This window comes from Boleophthalmus pectinirostris, unplaced genomic scaffold (genome assembly GCF_026225935.1).
Source record: "Boleophthalmus pectinirostris isolate CB_2022bp ecotype Guang Dong unplaced genomic scaffold, ASM2622593v1 HiC_scaffold_7, whole genome shotgun sequence".
Lineage (NCBI taxonomy): Eukaryota > Metazoa > Chordata > Actinopteri > Gobiiformes > Gobiidae > Boleophthalmus > Boleophthalmus pectinirostris.
This window is the reverse complement of record NW_026571473.1, coordinates 9,776,633-9,794,886: the sequence shown is the minus strand read 5'-3', so window position 1 is coordinate 9,794,886 and position 18,254 is coordinate 9,776,633. Positions and strand designations below refer to the sequence as shown.

The 18,254-nt window shown below is 40.3% G+C and overlaps 1 protein-coding gene across 1 annotated transcript in view; it reads left to right on the top strand.

The window, feature by feature from the left end:
- The window catches only part of raver2 (ribonucleoprotein, PTB-binding 2), a 249,941-nt gene that overhangs the window by 171,727 nt on the left and 59,960 nt on the right, over positions 1 to 18,254 (top strand). Inside the window, 1 exon segment of the mRNA XM_055164999.1 lies at positions 2,579 to 2,770. Within this exon segment, the coding sequence (XP_055020974.1) occupies positions 2,579 to 2,770 (192 nt within the window).

Here is an 18,254-nt window from a genome sequence, read left to right as displayed (position 1 = left end):
ACTACAAAAGGACTATGACAGGACCACAACAAGACTAAACAGGACCACAACAGGAATACGACAGGACCACAACAGGACTATGACAGGACTAAACAGGACTACAACAGAACTAAAGAGGACTACAACAGAACTAAACAAGACTACAACAGAACTAAACAGGACTACAACAGGACTAAACAGGACTACAACAGGACTAAACAGGACTACAGCAGAACTAAACAGGACTACAACAAGACTAAACAGGACCACAACAGGACTATAACAGGACTAAACAGGACCACAACAGGACTGCGACAGGAAACCAACAGGACTGTGACAGGACTACAACAGGACCACAACAGGACCACAACAGGACCACAACAGGACTACAAAAGGACTACAACAGGACTACAAAAGGACTATGACAGGACCACAACAGGACTACAAAAGGACTACAACAGGACTACAAAAGGACTATGACAGGACCACAGCAGGACTACAAAGGACTATGACAGGACTACAACAGGACTACAAAAGGACCACAACAGGACTACAAAAGGACTACAACAGGACTACAAAAGGACTATGACAGGACCATAACAGGACTACAAAAGACTATGACAGGACTACAACAGGACTACAAAAGGACTAACAGACTACAACAGGACAACAGGACTACAAAAGGACTATGACAGGACTACAACAGGACTACAAAAGGACTACAACAGGACTACAAAAGGACTACAACAGGACTACAAAAGGACCACAACAGGACTACAAAAGGACTATGACAGGACTACAAAAGGACTACAACAGGACTACAAAAGGACTACAACAGGACTATGATAGGACTATGACAGGGTCACAACAGGACTAAACAGGACCACAACAGGACTACGACAGGACTAAACAGGATCACAACAGGACTACGACAGGAAGACAACAGGACCACAACAGGACTGTGACAGGACTATGACAGGACTATAACAGGACTAAACAGGACCACAACAGGACTGTGACAGGACTATGACAGGACTATAACAGGACTAAACAGGACCACAACAGGATCATGACAGGACTACGACCGGACTATGACAAGACTACGACAAGACTACGATAGGACCACAACAGGACTACAACAGCACCACAACAGCACCACAACAGAACTACAACAGGACCACGACAGGACTACAACAGAACTGCAACATTACTAAACAGGACTACAGCAGGACTAAACCAAGTTAACCTCAGGAAAAACTAGAGCATCACGGTGGCTATCACACTTCACAGCTTGAAGATTCCGGATTTGATCCCAAGGCCTTTCTGTGTGGAGCTCACATGTTTCTTCCTACATCAGGGTTGGTTTCCTCTCCAGCACTTCGGTTTCCAGCATCAACCCAAATATGCACCACAGACAAAATCCTCTAGCTTAAGGTCATTACACATTACAGGAGAATTTGCCCATTTGCCCTGTGTACTTTATCACCAGTGTTCTGTGCATTAAAATCATGTATCTGAAGTATTGCACCACATTTCACAAATAACAACACAGTTTTGACTTGTATCTGAACTAGAAGTGCAGTGCTCAATGTGAGCGGTTTTACTCGAGGCAGGAAACAGCTGTCTGTGATTTGAAGTCTCATTAAATTCTCCTCGTGTCACTTTTTGTTGCTTGTTTAAAAATCGTTTAAGACTTAAAAATCCTGTAGTGTGTGGCGGCCTTAAGGTATTCCTGAAAAAGGCAACAAGATCACTGAGATGAGTCCCCAAGCACTGCGCTGTAGTGTTCACGGCTCTTGAGGAGATGCCCCATTGAAAGATGGGCCAAATGCAAAGGACAAACTTTTATGGAATAGGATCTGCCACCTGATTGTGTTCATGGAGATTATATTGCTTTGTTTGTAATGTTTCAATAAACTTTGTATCACATGTCAAATCTATGGAGCGAAATCTCACACTAAAGCGCTATCGGTATGGGATTAGTATTACCTGTGGACCTTTGGTACTTAATAACAATAATGATAATGTAATAATTGCAGAGGATGCCTGAGATCTTAATCCCGTGCGAATGCAACATGTCTGTAATTTGTAAAGTAAAGTAAAAATTCTGCTGCAAATTATACTACATTTTGCCAAACACAGACGTCCGGTGATAATACTAGTCCTTTGCAAATCTGAATCTTAGTGTTTGTTGTTGTAACTGTGTGCCTTTTCTAACTCTTTCTTTTCTTTCTGCATTCTTTTCTCTTTCAATCTCTGTGTCAATGTCAGTAAAATAGAGGAATTTACAGAATTGCTTATCCCGTGCAAATGCGCTGCAAGTAACACAGAGGTGGGGCGGTAATTTGCAAATCCCCAGGTTGTACTTATCCCGTGCGAATAGGGCTTAAGAATGCAAGTTTTTCAGGGTATTGTAGAGCCATAAAAACACCCTATCTGTGGAACATTCATTGTGAAAGCAATAACATCTCCATGGAGCGGACTTCCTACAAGAAAAGTTTCATAGTCCCCCTTAAATGCCAGTCAGCACATACTCTTGGGACTCTTCTTAATGCCTGTACTTAATGCCCTTGTGTGTGTGTGTGTGTGCTTGTTGCAGTTGGCTCAAGACGAGGGCAGCCCGGTGAGGGGCTTTGGGGTGGTGGAGTACGAGAGCGCGGAGCAGGCGGAGGCGGTGCTCACCGAGATGGACAGGACCGTGGTCATGGGGCAGGTGGTGCGCCTGTCACTCTGCTCCCCCGGGACCTCAGGCAGGAGCACACTGGCTGCTCTCATCGCTGCACAGGGCATGGTGAGTACAGTTGGTCATACAGTTTCTGCTAAGGACGCCAGAAGTACATGCCCATAATTGATACTGTTAAAACTAAATATTTTATTGTTGTTAAGCTTGTTGCACATGTAGTTTAGACCTCTACAAAAATGTTCTGAAATGCATGAGATTCTTTTATTAGTGTATCAGTTCATATTTTAGTCTTCTGATGTTAAAGTGCGTATGACAAGCTTTGACAATTTTCTAATTTCTACTTCAGTTAGTGAGATAATACCAGTTGTACATATAAATTATAGTTTTATTTTGTGGAGAAACGTTGAAAAATATGTTGAAAATTACAGAAAGTTGGGAGTTCTATTTAAAGACATCACACTGGGGAGAATTCTATCCACAAGTTCAGCACAATTTACATGCAAAACATTTTCTGACAACAAAATAAAGATGTTTTCTTATATTTTTATTTGTCAAATAATAATTTCTGTGTACATTAGAGTAGTTTTGGCTCGGTGTACTGCATGGTTCCTCGATAACAGTGTGACTGAAAAGCTGAAATTGAAGCTGACTGAAACCTGAAAAATGGCAAAACTGGAAGAAAATTTTTTTTAAATGTTTTGTAAAATCCTTTATATAATGATCTTAACTGTGTTTTAGTCAAGTGAGTAGTAGTAGTACCCTGTCGTAGGCAATTTCATACTCCTGGAGTTGTTTACAATGTGCAAAGTCCTGCTTTTTATACATATACCACAAATATCTAATTGTAATTTTGCAATACTCATGCAGCCTTAAACGCATTAACTGGACAATATTTCACCTCTCTTGAATAGTTTTGAAATTTGTTACTTAAGATATAATAATTCAAAGGTGCGTTGTGTAAATTTCCTGGTGGTCGGTCCGTCAGATCTGTGGAAAGGCAACACCGCTCATAGGCTGAATACCTGTTTTTTCTTAGTATTTTTGAGCCATAAAGCCACCTGTAATAGAATAAATGTAAGATAGAGCTGTTTAATGTCATACTCTGCAACATTCCAGGCAAAGCAGTGACTATATACTATATATACTATCTATAGAAACAAGCAGGTGACAGACACTCGACCAAAAAGTTACACAATGCATCTTTAAAACAAACTGTGCTGAAATGACATTATATAACCCAATTTAAGTATTGAAAATGTTATCAAGAACGAAGACTTTCTCTTAGTATCCAAATAACAGAGTATAATAGTTAGTTATTCAATAATTGTGTGTGTTATAAGTATTCTTTAAACTATATCCCCTATATGATCAACTTTTTGAAAACTTTCAAACTTATAAAATCCATCTTGTAAGTCTCCTGTTAATCCGTTTGGCTCCTTGACCACCAGACTAAAGGAAAGGTTTGAAGCTTTATTTCAACACCAAGAAAAAGTAAAGAGGGCACCACACAATAAAACTCTCTAGAAAGTCTATAGAAAGAAAGATTTTCACTGTCTTAAAAAGGTGAAAACAGAACTAGTTTGATTTGAAATAATTATAAGTTGAGTTAGCTTTTCACAACTTTCCGAGATAAGAGCGGAATTTCGCTGTCATGGTAATTCTAACAAAAACCAGCCTGATAACAGCCCATTTACCTATTTGTGGATGATAAAACTCTTTGTAATCAGGTCAGAACAGTCTACAATGGTCTTAGGGTGTTTTCACGCCAGCAGAAGTTGGTGTGCAGTTCCGTTCGAACCAAAAGCTCTTAGTTCGGTTCATTTTTGTTGGAGTGAAAGCATCAATCACACTCGGATCTGCACTAAATCAAAGCGGACTGAGACCTCAAAAAAAAGGTGGTCTTGGTCCGCTTGACTCCGCACCAAATGCCAAACTCTGCTGTCCCTCTGATGTGAATGCGAACTCAGGTCCAAACCATAAACACTACGTCCAAATAGGGCTGGGCGATATAGAGCAAAAAATATATTTAGAAATATTTAGCTATACGGGAAAAATAACCCCCCAGAACTACTGCAAAAACAAATATGCCAAATTACACAATATCTTTTTTTATTGAAGTGCAAGAAGTAGGCAGTTCATATTGTGCTTCTGCCACATTTAAGATTACAAAAAATTCCTAATTACATAAATAATAATTTAACTGTAAAATTAAAGAAATAATACATATCTCCTTCTTTTCGTTCATAAATAAAACAACTCAACTCAAGCTCATCTTTGCATTAACTCTGCAATCGTATGATAACCTTGAGCTCCTTCAGCACAGGAAGCTCAGGAGGTTCCTTATTTTAACAGATCCTTGTTCCTCACCAGCAGTTAAGGAGCTCTGAGGTTTCCCACAATCCACTGCAGATCAAACCCAACGTTTCCAAACACTCTAGTACAAGTTAAACTGCAGCAGATTATTCATTAAAATCTTCTGCATAAATAAAGTTTACCTTACTAAACTTTACAACATATAAAACATAACGACTCTAGAGCCACGTCAGCCCATTTGACATTATAATAAGTTTAATGCAGCTTTGTGCACGTGTTTACTTTTTACAGAAACGAAACTTAAAATCCCATGGCTCATTTGCATAAACAGCTGCTCCTGGTGCCACTGATGCGGTTCAGCTTCTTTCGGACTAAAGGACACGGCTCAGTGGAATATGCGTGTTCTTTCTGGGACAGAGAATGTTCTGCTGATGGTCTTGTCTGTAAATGGTGGAAAAGTTGTATGGTGCCAGAACAGGGGTCTTCAACCTTTTTCTTCCGGTGAGCTACTTTTACAAAACGAAAATGCCAAAGAGCTACTAATTTTAGAAGTTACAAGAAATTGAGTAAATCTGAATAAAAAATTGGAATAAAACTTGAATAAAAACCACGGCAAGCCTTAGATAGGGTAGAGTTAGATGCCTATAAAACATAAACCATTATCCATTTATCAGTGTACAAAATTAGGCATCAAAATTATACATTTACAGTTAATTTTACTTATTCAGCCCAATACGTATAATTCAGAAATCCTTTGGTGAGCTACTTGGAACGGGGTGGGGATCTACCAGTAGCTCCTAAGACACAAGTTGGAGATCCCTGTGCTAGAAGCTTTCAGCATTCACGGCGGTAGTTAGGAGTGTGCAAAAATATTGAAATATCGATATATCGTATCGTTTAATGTAATGATACAGTATCAATATCGTGGGCTGCTGTATCGATATATCGAGTATTTATGTGGTGTATTTTACAAAATTATTTTGTTACAGCGTTACAGTTTTGTTGTTTGTTTAGTGGAAGGAAACTCATTCACACAGCAAAAAGGTTCTTTAAAATGAAAATTAAGAACATTTGACTTTATCTGAGTCGAATCTACCCATGGAATAAGTGTTTTTCTAAATTCAAGCGACATTCAATTTCATCTCTTATTTTAAGGGCTGTTGTTTTCTTTTTTTAAGTGTAGCAAGTTGAATTTTCATGTTTTAAGAACAAAAAATCGTATTCCGCTGATAGATAATTTAACTTGTCAAGTGGAATTTACTCAAATCATGATAAAACTTTCTTAAAGGTTGTATAGAGGATTTTTTTAAGGAAAGAGAAATACAGCGACAGTCCTTTTTCAAATGTTGTCCATGCGAAATAGAAATAATTTACCGACCAATGCATCAGTTTTTAGACACTTCGTCTGCGTCAGTCGCGCAGTCGCTGGAAGGAATCTCCAAGAATCACCTCAGTTTGGCTTTGCTCCTTTTCCCCTTCTCTTCTTCTTTCAGCGACCTCAAAAATTGACTTTCTTTTGCGGCGAACTGGTCGTGGATTCTCGTCGACCATCGCAACAAACTTTGTGCGAATTGTAATGAAGCTACAGTTTTAAAAAGCCTCTAAGAATCGCTGCATAAACCACATAATCCCCTCATGCTGGCGAGTCAGTTACACTAGAAACATAGGGAGTTTGATTGACAACCTAACAGCCAATAGAAAATGAGGCAGCCTCGTTGTCTATTGGCTGATGTTTATCTGGCTTCACTACGTCCACAGTTGATAGATTTTCATTCTTTTTTTTTTTTTTTGTCATCATAATTACAAGGCCGCTGCGTCTCTGTAATGGTATTTTAAACTTTCATTGACAATTTGAAACAAAAAAAAACAAAAAATCCTCTATACAACCTTTAATTCAAGTCAACTTAACTTGGCTAGATTAAATTTTTTGCAGTGCATGTGACACATTTGACATTTTCACAGTTTTGAGAATTAAAATGTTTTAGTTTCATATTCACTTTGCACTTTTGCAAGTGGTTTAACAAAGACTTTTAGTATCACAGCCATGATTTAGCCTTTATTTTTATTGAACGGAATCAATTTGAAATATATCGTATCGAATCGTAAGTTCACTGTATCGAAATATGTATCGTATCGTGGCCTGTGTATCGAGGTATGTTTCGTATCGGCAACTTCTTAATGATACCCAGCCCTAGCGGTAGTGAGGAGTGAATGAGACACAAGCGAGCAAAATCAGGGAGGCGGGGGCACGCGGGGGCGACGACAGAGAAAGCAAACAATCAGAATTGAATGTAAGCATTATATCGATATACATACGATATGCCAAAATCCATATCAACTTTAAAAATTCTCTCGATATATTTAAAATATCAAGATATCGCCCACCCCTATGTCCAGACAAACCGTTCAAAATGAGCCCCTGCAGCCTGCAACCCTCTCATTATTTTGGTCTTAAAATGCTCTTATTCACGTGCTCCACATGATTCTGGTGTTTTATTTCGCTATTTTGTGCATAAATAAATTCTTCTTCTTAATATGCAACTCCAAATTCGCCCTATAACTGCCAGTGTCGGTGAGTGTCATTTGAGTACAGGTGACGTCACTCCCCCTCAGTCCACTTCTTTTTACAGTGTATGGTACAGCACCTTTAAATTATCAATATCAGCTCACGGAAAACTATAGACTAGCATGTTTTCACACCTCTGCACATCCAGCTGTGACAGGATCATTAAAATGACAGGAGCAGTGAGCAGCTCTGTGGCACCTGTCAGTTTTGTCCTTGGGTTTGATGACTCGGGACTAGGAAGTTTGTGCTGACAATAACATAGACAACTGGGCTCTCATAAAGCTCAGTTATTATAGGCTCAGCTGTTTTATTTTTAATAGGACAAGGACAATGCAGTTAAAGGTGCACTGTGTAACTTTTCTGTTGGAGGGTCCGTCAAATACTTTTCTCTGTGAAGATGTTTTTGCTTTGTAACGTCTTTGCTTTGCAGTCATGGGTACGTACTTGATTGCTGCTCAGACATTCATTTCGCCGTAGCCATTGTTCCATTTCCAAACTTTCCTCCAGTGCGTGTGTCAGTCGGTCGTATCTGCGCTTAGAGACTATTATTAGGGTATTTTTGTTTATGGTAATGTTGGTGATTTTCTAGTATTAAAAGGAGAATGTATCTCTTTCTATTTGCAAAGAAAAAGCCATTTTTCATAGTTAATTGATTTGGGGGAGGAGCCTCGTAAGATAAAAGGGGCCTCCCATCTTCATAGAGGCATTGTGTGTCAAGGGGAAGAGCTGTGTGCACCGCAGACACAGTTCCGGAGCTATTTAAGAGCTGCTACAGACTGTGAATATATCTGGTTTTCATTTCTTCACAATTTTGCGAACTTCTGTAAATAAAACACCAACACTGCTTTGATTTACACCATATTTTGTCTTTTTTGTCAATAAGAACCCATGACATATTTTGCAGTCTGGTATTAAACCTTTCTATCTTCATGGAGATCAAACCAGACCAAGTTACAGGTCAGATCTGTGGAGAGGCGACCCCGCTTACAGTCAGAATCCCTGTTTTTCTAGGTATTTTTGAGCTATAAAACCACCTGTAATTGAATAAATGTAAGGTAGAGCTGTTTAATGTCATACTGGCCACGTTTACATGATGATTTTTAATTCCAAATGAATTGTTCTGAATTAACTAGTTCATAATTAAAATGTAAAAATGTTAAAATTAAAATGTCCGAATTGAAGTTTACATGGAAAACTCATTAAATCGCTTTTATTTAATTTCTCAACGTCTGGGGCTGGAAGAATTCTGATCAGACAGGGACACGAACGTATTTATGTCGACCAGAAGAAAACACACTTCAGCTGCTACCGGCTTTTTTGTCATCTCGGTTTGTCGTTACGCCACGGAAACAAACATGATCCAAACTTTTTTCGCAGCTGAGAAGGAGAAGGTAAAAGTGTCAGAGAAGGGAGGAAGAAGACAAACTGAGTCAGCGGCTGCTCTACGTCAGCCCACTCCCACATCCCGCTCACAAATCCAAAGAGCAGTGGCTGAAAGTCCGAAGCGAGGACTGGTGGAGCTGGATCCGGATCATCAGAAGGGCGACGCATCGAGCATGAACGACCAGAATAATTTTTAAGAAGAATCAACGTTTACGTGACTGAGGAATAAATTCATTTGGCTTTAAAATCTGAATAAACCACCCACTTACTTTGGATTTAAGTTTAATCCTGAATAATCATCTGTCAAGTGTCTACATGGTCTTTTTAAAGCAAAATTCATTTTTAATCAGAATTTAATTATTTTTATTTGGGTATATTAATGTAAACATGGTCACTGTGGAACATTCGAGGCAGAACAATGACATATTCATAGAAACAAGTAAGTAACATACCCCCAACCGAAAATGGACATAGTGCACCGTGAAAGGCTTAAGTAATGTTTTGCCAGATGCAGTTCAGATGTTGTAAAATAAACTGTCAGAATGAAACAACCGTGTTATCTGCATTTAATTAAAAAACATATATATCCTGTTAGTGTGGTAGTTGTTTTTTAGTATTATCGTGAAGGTTAAACTCGCTGTGAATAATTAGGATGGCAGAAATGCGTCAGCAAAGTGAGTAGGCCTCAAAACTTTAAACCGTTTAATCTGAACCAGTTCTGGCTTTCATGTTTTTAACTTTTATAAGGACCACATTACGCTATCTTCTCATCTGTTATAATCTTGTTTCCTCGTCCAAAACTTCCCGGAGTTGATTCATTCACACATGTTTAACACACAATCCTGCGTAGTTAGGCTGAGTTCTGCTCTCAGAATGTTCACAGAGCATTTCAAACTTTGGACATGTAGACAGATTAATACTCAAACTTGTGTGAATGAAACAAAGAAACTAAACACAACTCCAAGTTTGTTTTTGAGGAGGTAACAACATTTTAACATGGCTTAAAGCTCAGAAGAGTAGAACATGTAGAGGGTCAATTATGCATGACTCTTGATTCTGTAACTTTGCTCAAAACTGACTTCCTTTTGGTCGACTTTCTAACTATGAACACATGGACAAAAATAGACAAAGAGATAGAGTGAAAGAGAGAGAGGGTGGGGGCGGTCAGAGAGGGGGAAATGAACGGATAGAGAGATGGAAAGAGAAAGATGGAAAGAGAGAGGGAGATGAGAGACCAAGAGAGAGTGACAAAGAGAGAGAGATGGAAAAAGAAGCAGAGACCAAGAGAGAAGGCGAAAGAGAGAGAGAGAGAGAGAGAGAGAAGGAATCAAAGAACAAAAGAAAGTGACTGAGAGAGAGAGAGAGAAGCACAGACCAAGAGAAAGTGATAGAGAGAGAGAAAGAGAGAGAAGCAGAGATCAAGAGAGACTGACCAAGAGAGAAAGAGAAGCAGAGATGGAGAGAGTAAGAAAGAGACAGAGAGGGAGGGAGATGGAGAGACCAAGAGAGAGTGACTGAGAGAGAAAGAGAAGCAGAGACCCAGAGAGAGGGAAAGGGAGAGAGAAATGGTGAGAGAGAGAGAGAGAGAGAGAGAAAGAGAGAGAGAGATGGACAGTGCAAGATGATGTGTGTGTGAGAGAGAGTGATAGAGAGAGTGATAGAGAGATGGTAAAAGAAGAAGTGACCGAGAGAGAGAGAGGAGAGAAGAAAGAAAGAGAGTGACAGAGAGAGAGAAAGAGGGAGAGAAATGGCGAGACCAAGAGAGTGAGAGAGAGAGAGACAGAGTGATAGAGAGATGGAAAAAGAAGAAGTGACCGAGAGAGAGAGAGAGAGAGTGACACACAGAGAGAGAGAGAGAGAGAGATGAGAGAGAGAGAGAGAGAGAGAGAGAGAGAGAGTGACACACAGAGAGAGAGAGAGAGATGGAGAGAGAGAGAAAGAGAAGCAGAGACCCAGAGAGAGAGAAAGAGGGAGAGAAATGGCGAGACCGAGAGAGAGAGTGAGAGAGTGAAGGAGCGAGAGAGAGAGAGAGACAGAGAGAAAGAGAGAGAAGGGAGAGAGAGATGGAAAAAGAAGAAGTGACCGAGAGAGAGGAGAGAGAGAGAGAAAGAGAAGCAGAGACAAAGAGAGAGAGAAAGAGGGATGAAGAAATGGCGAGACCAAAAAAGAGTGAGAGATAGAGACAGAAACAGAGAGAGTGACAGAGAGATGGAAAAAGAAGCAGTGACCGAGACAGAGAGAGGAGAGAGAGTGACAGAGAGATGGAGAAATAGACAGTGAAAGAGAGAGAGAGAGAGAGAGAGAGACAGTTCGTTTGACGGGTCTGAGGTGTTCTTGAAAATGGGACACCTGCAGAGTTACTTTGTGTCTGGTGGAGATGGGCTGAAATCATCCGGAAGTACAAGGAAATTGTTGTAATTTATTTCACGTTATTAAGATATTCTTCCAAAATCCAAATCCTCACCAAACCCCTGGATTTACCACCACAGAATTAACAGATAAACCAGATCTATAAAAAAAAAAAAAAAAGCCCCAAGGCGATTGTAATAAAAGGTCATTGTAATCTGTAAACACTTTTATCACAATTCCATTAAAATGTGATTAATTGCACAGTCTGTAGTCTCCGGACAGATGTGTGTCCAAATAAAAGAGCTCAATGTTTTCTACTGAATAACTTTTCTGCTGAATGGTACACCACCTGCTTGTTTCCATGGAGACAGTATTGCTTTGCGAGAGTATGGCATGAAACTTATCTCCATGAAGACACATTGGAGTTACAGGTCAGATCTATGGAGAAACAAATCTGCATTTAGTGGAAAGCAAGTTTTACGAGGTATTTTGTGCATCAATCCCAAAAAAAAAACAATGGAATACGATTAAAATATTTATTGACGTGGATAGATGTGATGACTGGGGGAGGCTTAGGGTGTGGGTACCAATCCAAAATGGTCACCCAGCTGATTCAGAACCCCCCTCCTTGAAGATGACGTCTTCAGACTGAAGGATGGCTGTATAAATAGGGCTTCTGGGTAATTGAAGGAGTGGTTGAGATGACCAGCTCGTGATCTCAGTTAATCATATTAACTCCATGCATATTGGGTGTAGTGGGAGTGGTACGCGGGGGTTCGCCATCCTGCCACCTCTCCCGACATGAGATATAAAAAAATAACAAATATAAAACAGCTACAACTTAAATGTCAAACCAGAGCTACTGGCAATGGTGAAAACAACCTGCATAGGCTCATGATATTTGCAGTACTGTCCTATAGTGACCTGAGACATGAGGGACCAGGACTGAACCAGGACTGAACCAGGTCTAAAACAGGACTAAACCAGGACTGAACCAGGACTAAACCAGGACTAAACCAGAACTGAACCAGAACTTGGGTTGGGACAGGCCCAGAGGTGTGCCCACGTAGACCGTCTGGTGACCACAGCCGAAAGGACCTGTACAGAGCTCCACCCCCCACGGGGCTAAGCACAGCCATCACCCGATGGTGCTTTATGGTCACCCTGCTCCACGGGCTTGGGGTTCTCTCCCATTCGCTCACAAGTCCAAGATTAGTCCTGGTTTAGATCTGGTTTAGAGCTGGTTTAGACCTGACGTAGACCTGATTTAGACCTGGTTTAGTCCTAGTTCAGTCCTGGTTCAGTTCTAGTTTAGTCCTGTTTAGTCCTATTTTAGTCCTGGTTCAGTCCTGATTCAGTTCTTGTTTAGTCCTGTTTTAGTCCTGGTTCAGTTCTGTTTTAGTCTTGTTTTAGTCCAGTTTTAGTCCTGGTTCAGTCCTGGTTCAGTTCTGGTTTAGTCCTGTTTTAGTCCTGGTTCAGTCTTGGTTCAGTTCTGGTTTAGTCCTGTTTTAGTCCTGGTTCAGTCCTGGTTCAGTTCTGGGTTAGTCCTGTTTCAGTCCTGATTAGTTCTGGTTTAGTCCTGTTTCAGTCCTGTTTTAGTCCTGGTTCAGTCCTGGTTCAGTTCTGGTTTAGTCCTGTTTCAGTCCTGTTTTAGTCCTGGTTCAGTTCTGGTTTAGTCCTGTTTCAGTCCTGTTTTAGTCCTGGTTCAGTCCTGGTTCAGTTCTGGTTTAGTTCTGGTTCAATCTCGGTTCAGTTCTGGTTTAGTCCTGGTTTAGACCTAGTTCAGTCCTGGTTTAGTTCAGGTTCAGTCCTGGACATGTGTTATAGCCTACGATTTATGTTCTGTAGGTGTTAATATTAATAACATGATTCTGCATCATTTTGAGTAAAAAACATCAAACATTACTGATTTACTACTGGGCTGGCGTCTTTATGTTTGTTTTGGGGGGAGGTGGACATCACAAATCGCATACCCCCACTTAAAAAATCCCCACTACACCACTGACTCCATGTATGGAGACCACACGTCAGCTGCATGATTCCACGGAAACAGAAAGTTAAAACCATACGTCGGAACATTGTCATTCTTCATCTTCATGGAGATTGAGGTTCCATGCCATAATGTGGAATATTACTAGATTAGATCAGTTTATATCATGATTAAGCATGAGCACAAAAGCCAAAATTAGCCCAGAGGTTTATAGCCAAAGGAACAACATTTCTATGGAAACCAGGAGGAGGAGGAGCTAGTCCAGACAAAACAATACTCAGGTTTGTGAAGATGCAAAAAGAAAAACAACAACATGCTTTTATTTCGATGTAAGTTACACACTGCGGCTTTAACAGAATATCCCTCACCCTCGCTCTTCTAGTTTAAGTTTTACATGGCTTCACACATGTTATTTATTATTTACAACTGGACGATATCTCCAAACCAGCACGCAGCACATGACCCTTTAACTATTTCTTAGGGCCTTACCTATAGCTTGCATTGCTCACCTTATCAGACTCTACCCTGAGGCAGACCTGCACTGGCTCTATAATTGTAGCGCTCCTCTCCTCCACACTCACACACTCACACACTCACACACTCTCTCTCTGCTCTGAGCTGTGGGGCCTTGACATGGTGCGCATACATGTACAGCTTGTGCGAGGATAGCGAGTGTAGCCGCGGTGTCCCTCCCACTCACTCGTGCAGAGCCATACAAGCGCTGATGTGATAATTATAGTTGTATGGACTGATTGGGCTCCTTGTCGCCCCTGTGCCCAGAATAAACCGCGGTACACAGAATGATTGTCATACACACACACACGGGGATTTACATAGAAAGCACGCGTGTGAATATATGACATGGTACAGGGATTAATTTGGAGCCCATTGACTTTGACGGGCAGTGTATGACAGTTTGTGTTGTTGTCTCGATACTAAAATTTCAAACTTGAATTTCAGTACTAAGGAATAGACTCAATACTCAATACTGATTCCACTATGATAATAAAAAAAAAAAAACCTCTTTATTCAGACAGTAGAATGTGATTTTCAACATTAAATCATAGTATTTTCTTTTGTCGTTTTATATCTACATATCTATAACTTTTAACTTAAACTTAAAGCAGCAATTTAAAGGAGATTAGCATGCCAGTTTACAGGTCTGATCTCTGGAGAGGTGATCCCAAGCACTGTTTGTTGTGTAAAGGCCGCCACACGCTACAGGAAAATTTGCCCGATTTTGGCTGTGATTTGCTTCTCCCCGAGTTTCTTTGGCTACTTTCAGAGTGCAGCCTGAAGTGACCCAAATCAGATTTTTTCGTCCCTATGTGTGATCCGATTTTTTTCAAATGCGACCCAGGCCACTTGGATATGTGCTCCTAAAACCGATACGTATCCGATCTTTTGACATGCGACTTCAGTCTGAACGGTCAGGTCGCATTCATCTCACCTACACGTCAGTCTCGGAGTCCAGTCAGTGGAGGGAGATTTTGGGCGGTTTCTAAAATGGTTGCCAAAGAAATTGCCAAGCGCAGCTACAGGCAGTCCTGGCTCCAGGGTCAACAAAAAGTAAGGCGAGCCAAATACAAAGAGGCTAAAGAGTCAAACAAACGAAGCGGCCGTGGATGTGTAACCTGTCCATTTTACCAATAACTGGACCGTATGGCTTGCGGGACACTTTTGGGGTGTTTAAAGTTCACACTGGAGATCACATATAAGTCGTATTTAATTGGAAATGTGAATGACCTTGCAAAAAAAAAAAAATTTCACAACAAAGCCCAAATTGAGCATTAAGTCCTGCAGTCTGAACGTAGCCTAAGTGTGTGATTTTGAAGCCGCTGTGCTCCTCGTGTGTGTGGGGTCAGTGTGACTCTGAGCTGCTCTGTCAGATCGTAACCACCAAGCATCAGCAACGCTACGGTAACAGCCAATAAAACAGAGCGTCAGGGGCAGAGGAGTGACACACACAGAGGCACAAGATACAAACTTGGGGATATAGCAAAAATAATGAGAAGACTTTATCAGTCACCTCTCGTAAAGTGGTCAATTTAAAGTGCCACATCTCATCCACATTATCCATAGAAGTTTTCCTCCGCAAATAATAACACCCAGTCCACAAAACTGTGCTATTAATCCAGTTTGAGACGTTCTTTAAAGTAAAAAGACGAGAGTAGTTCCTCACTTTGTCTGTGTACATCCACACAGTGCACAGAGTTGAAGCTGCAGATTAGCCATAGTGACTCTACTTCCTCTGAACGTTTCACAAATAATAATAATTCAGTTTTGACTTCTAAACTTAACTTAACTAGAAGTGCAGTGCTCTGATCTTTGAACACTTTGGCTATGTTCAGACTGCAGCCTGAAGTGACAAATCAGATTTTTTCGCCCCTATGTGACCTTTATCTGATCTTTTAATGACAGTCTGAAGGACACAGATCCGATTTCTTTCAAATGTGACCCAGGAGACTTGGGTACATGCTCCTTAAACCGATACATATCCATATCTTTTGACATGCGACTTCAGTCTGAATGGCCAGGTCACATTCATCCAACCTACACGTCATAACAACACGGTAATAAGCACCTGCACAGGTCCAACGGCGACGCGTTTGCTCACTGAAATAGGCCGACAAAGACGTGTTTCCTCCAGCGAGAGTGGTACAAGTAGGCACTCACAAATGTACACAAACGTTCTTCTCGTCATACGAAAATTGTGCATGAACTCCGTGTCAGTGAAGCAGAGAAGCACATATCAATCCCACCACTCTTGGCTGCGACGTTCCTCAATCTCCTCCTTAAAGCAAATAAGCTGTACATGTTCTGGCTTCGGTACGACAGCAACTTTCTCCAGGTGCTCAATGCTCGCGTCCATGTTGAGGCTTCTTCTGTAAAAACTGAGGTCACTCGCTGCATGTGACTTCGTCGTGTCCTTCATTGCGCATGCGGGACACTTTTGAGGAGGTTAAAGTTGATTGGAAATGTGAACGACCTCGTATAAAATTGGATTTCACAAAAAAATCCAAATTGAGCATTAAGCCTTACAGTCTGAATGTAGCCTTAGAGTCTGAAAGTGAGTTGTTTTATTGTAGACAGGAAACAGCTGAAGTGATCGCGCTCACAAATGTATATCCTGTGGTCCGCAGACATATCCTGCTGCAGTCTTCGCGATCGGAGATTTTAAGTCTCATGAGATTGTCTTCATGTCTTTAAAAATCGTTTAAGACTGAAAAATCCTTACATTGTTTCTTGAGCAATGAAAACACTGGTAATTTAATAAATGCAAGATAGGTTAATGTCATACTGTGGAATATTCCAGGTACTACAACAAAACAAAACATTGTCCAGATAACCACCTCTGATACCTTGTCTACTACTCCAGGAAAAGCAATAATCAACATGGAAACAGTTGGCCGTTTTGCATAATGTATCCATCACTTTTTATTCTATTTGTCTTATCTAAAAACACAAGAAATATATCAGTCTTTATTTGGTTATTTGTCATCATTATGCATATCACATTACTATATTATACAAAATACTCCCAAATGATCAGAAATGGATGATAACATTTGAAAGCAGTGACAAACTCAGATGAATTTGTGTTTTTTAACAGTGCATTGTGTAACATTTCTGGTGGAGGGTGTATCAGATGTTTTTCTAGCTTCATGGAGACCAAACCAGACCAAGTTACAGCTCAGATCTGTGGAGAAGCAACCCCACTCAGGCAATGAAACCAATAAGTTAGACAGTTCACCTAAGTCCAGACATGCCCACACTTTTCTTTGTTTCACCGCGAAGATTTGTCCACTCGTTTGACAGAGTTAACTCTTCGTTTGACCCAGAGCTGACACAGCCCGAGGAACCCATTTCAGTTTAGTTATAGAAGTCCATTTGTATTCTTTGCTCGCTAACTTCAAATACTGAACAGCCTGGCATTTGCATAAACACAGCCTGTAAGAAAAATAAAAGAAAGACACGGACACAGGCTGCAAAATGGAATCACTGAGGAAAGCTGAAAAAGAAATAACGTTATCAGACAGGGTTACCAGTTTCTACGATGTGTTCGTGGTGGAGATAAAAGCTTTTCAGGTGGAGGTGTCGGGTATTGCAATGCAGAATATATGATGTCAAAGGCTGGGCTGAAACGGCTTTGTAAAGATCAGTGACAGAGGTTAAAAAAAAAAAACTGTGTATAAAAAAACATCCAGATAACGATTTTGTACACTTTTTTAACATCTTCACATTACTGGACTTGACTGATTATTAAAGGTGCATTTTGTAACTTTTCTGGTGGAGGGTCCGTCAAATGTTTTTCTCCATGGAGATGTTATTGCTTCCGTGGAATGTTTCACAGTATGGCTTTAAGTGTTTTATCTTCAAAGTGACCAAACCAGACAAAGTTACATGTCAGATCTGTGGAGAGGTGACCCCGCTCACAGTCAAAACGCCTGTAGAAATTGTTGAGCTATAAAACCACCTGTAATATAATAATAACAATAACAACAACAATAATAATAATAAATAGTCATTTGGAGCTGTTTAATTTAGTTTATTCGTTTTTATTAAAGGTGCTTTATTACCCAAAATTGACTCGTGGGGACTTGCAAGTCATGATTTGGACTCGAGTCAGACTTGAGTCACTATTTTTAGGACTTGAGACTTGACTTGATAAAATGGGCTAAGACTTGGGACTCGACTTGAAGGTTAGTGACTTGGGACTTGACTCGGACTTGAGCCCAGTGACTTGAGAAGACTTGATCCTTCTCCTAAAAAAAATATATGTTTTTGGAAAATATTTTTCTCTACAGTCGATACGTGAGGTGCTTCATTTTACAGAAACAAACTGAAACGTATCCCTCCAACTTCTCTGTTTGTTACTTTGAATGTAACTGAAGTACTGTGAGATGGTATCCTCAAATGTACTACAGTAATATACAGTAATATACAGTACAATACAGTAAAACAGAGGGAACTACAGAGAACATGATCCT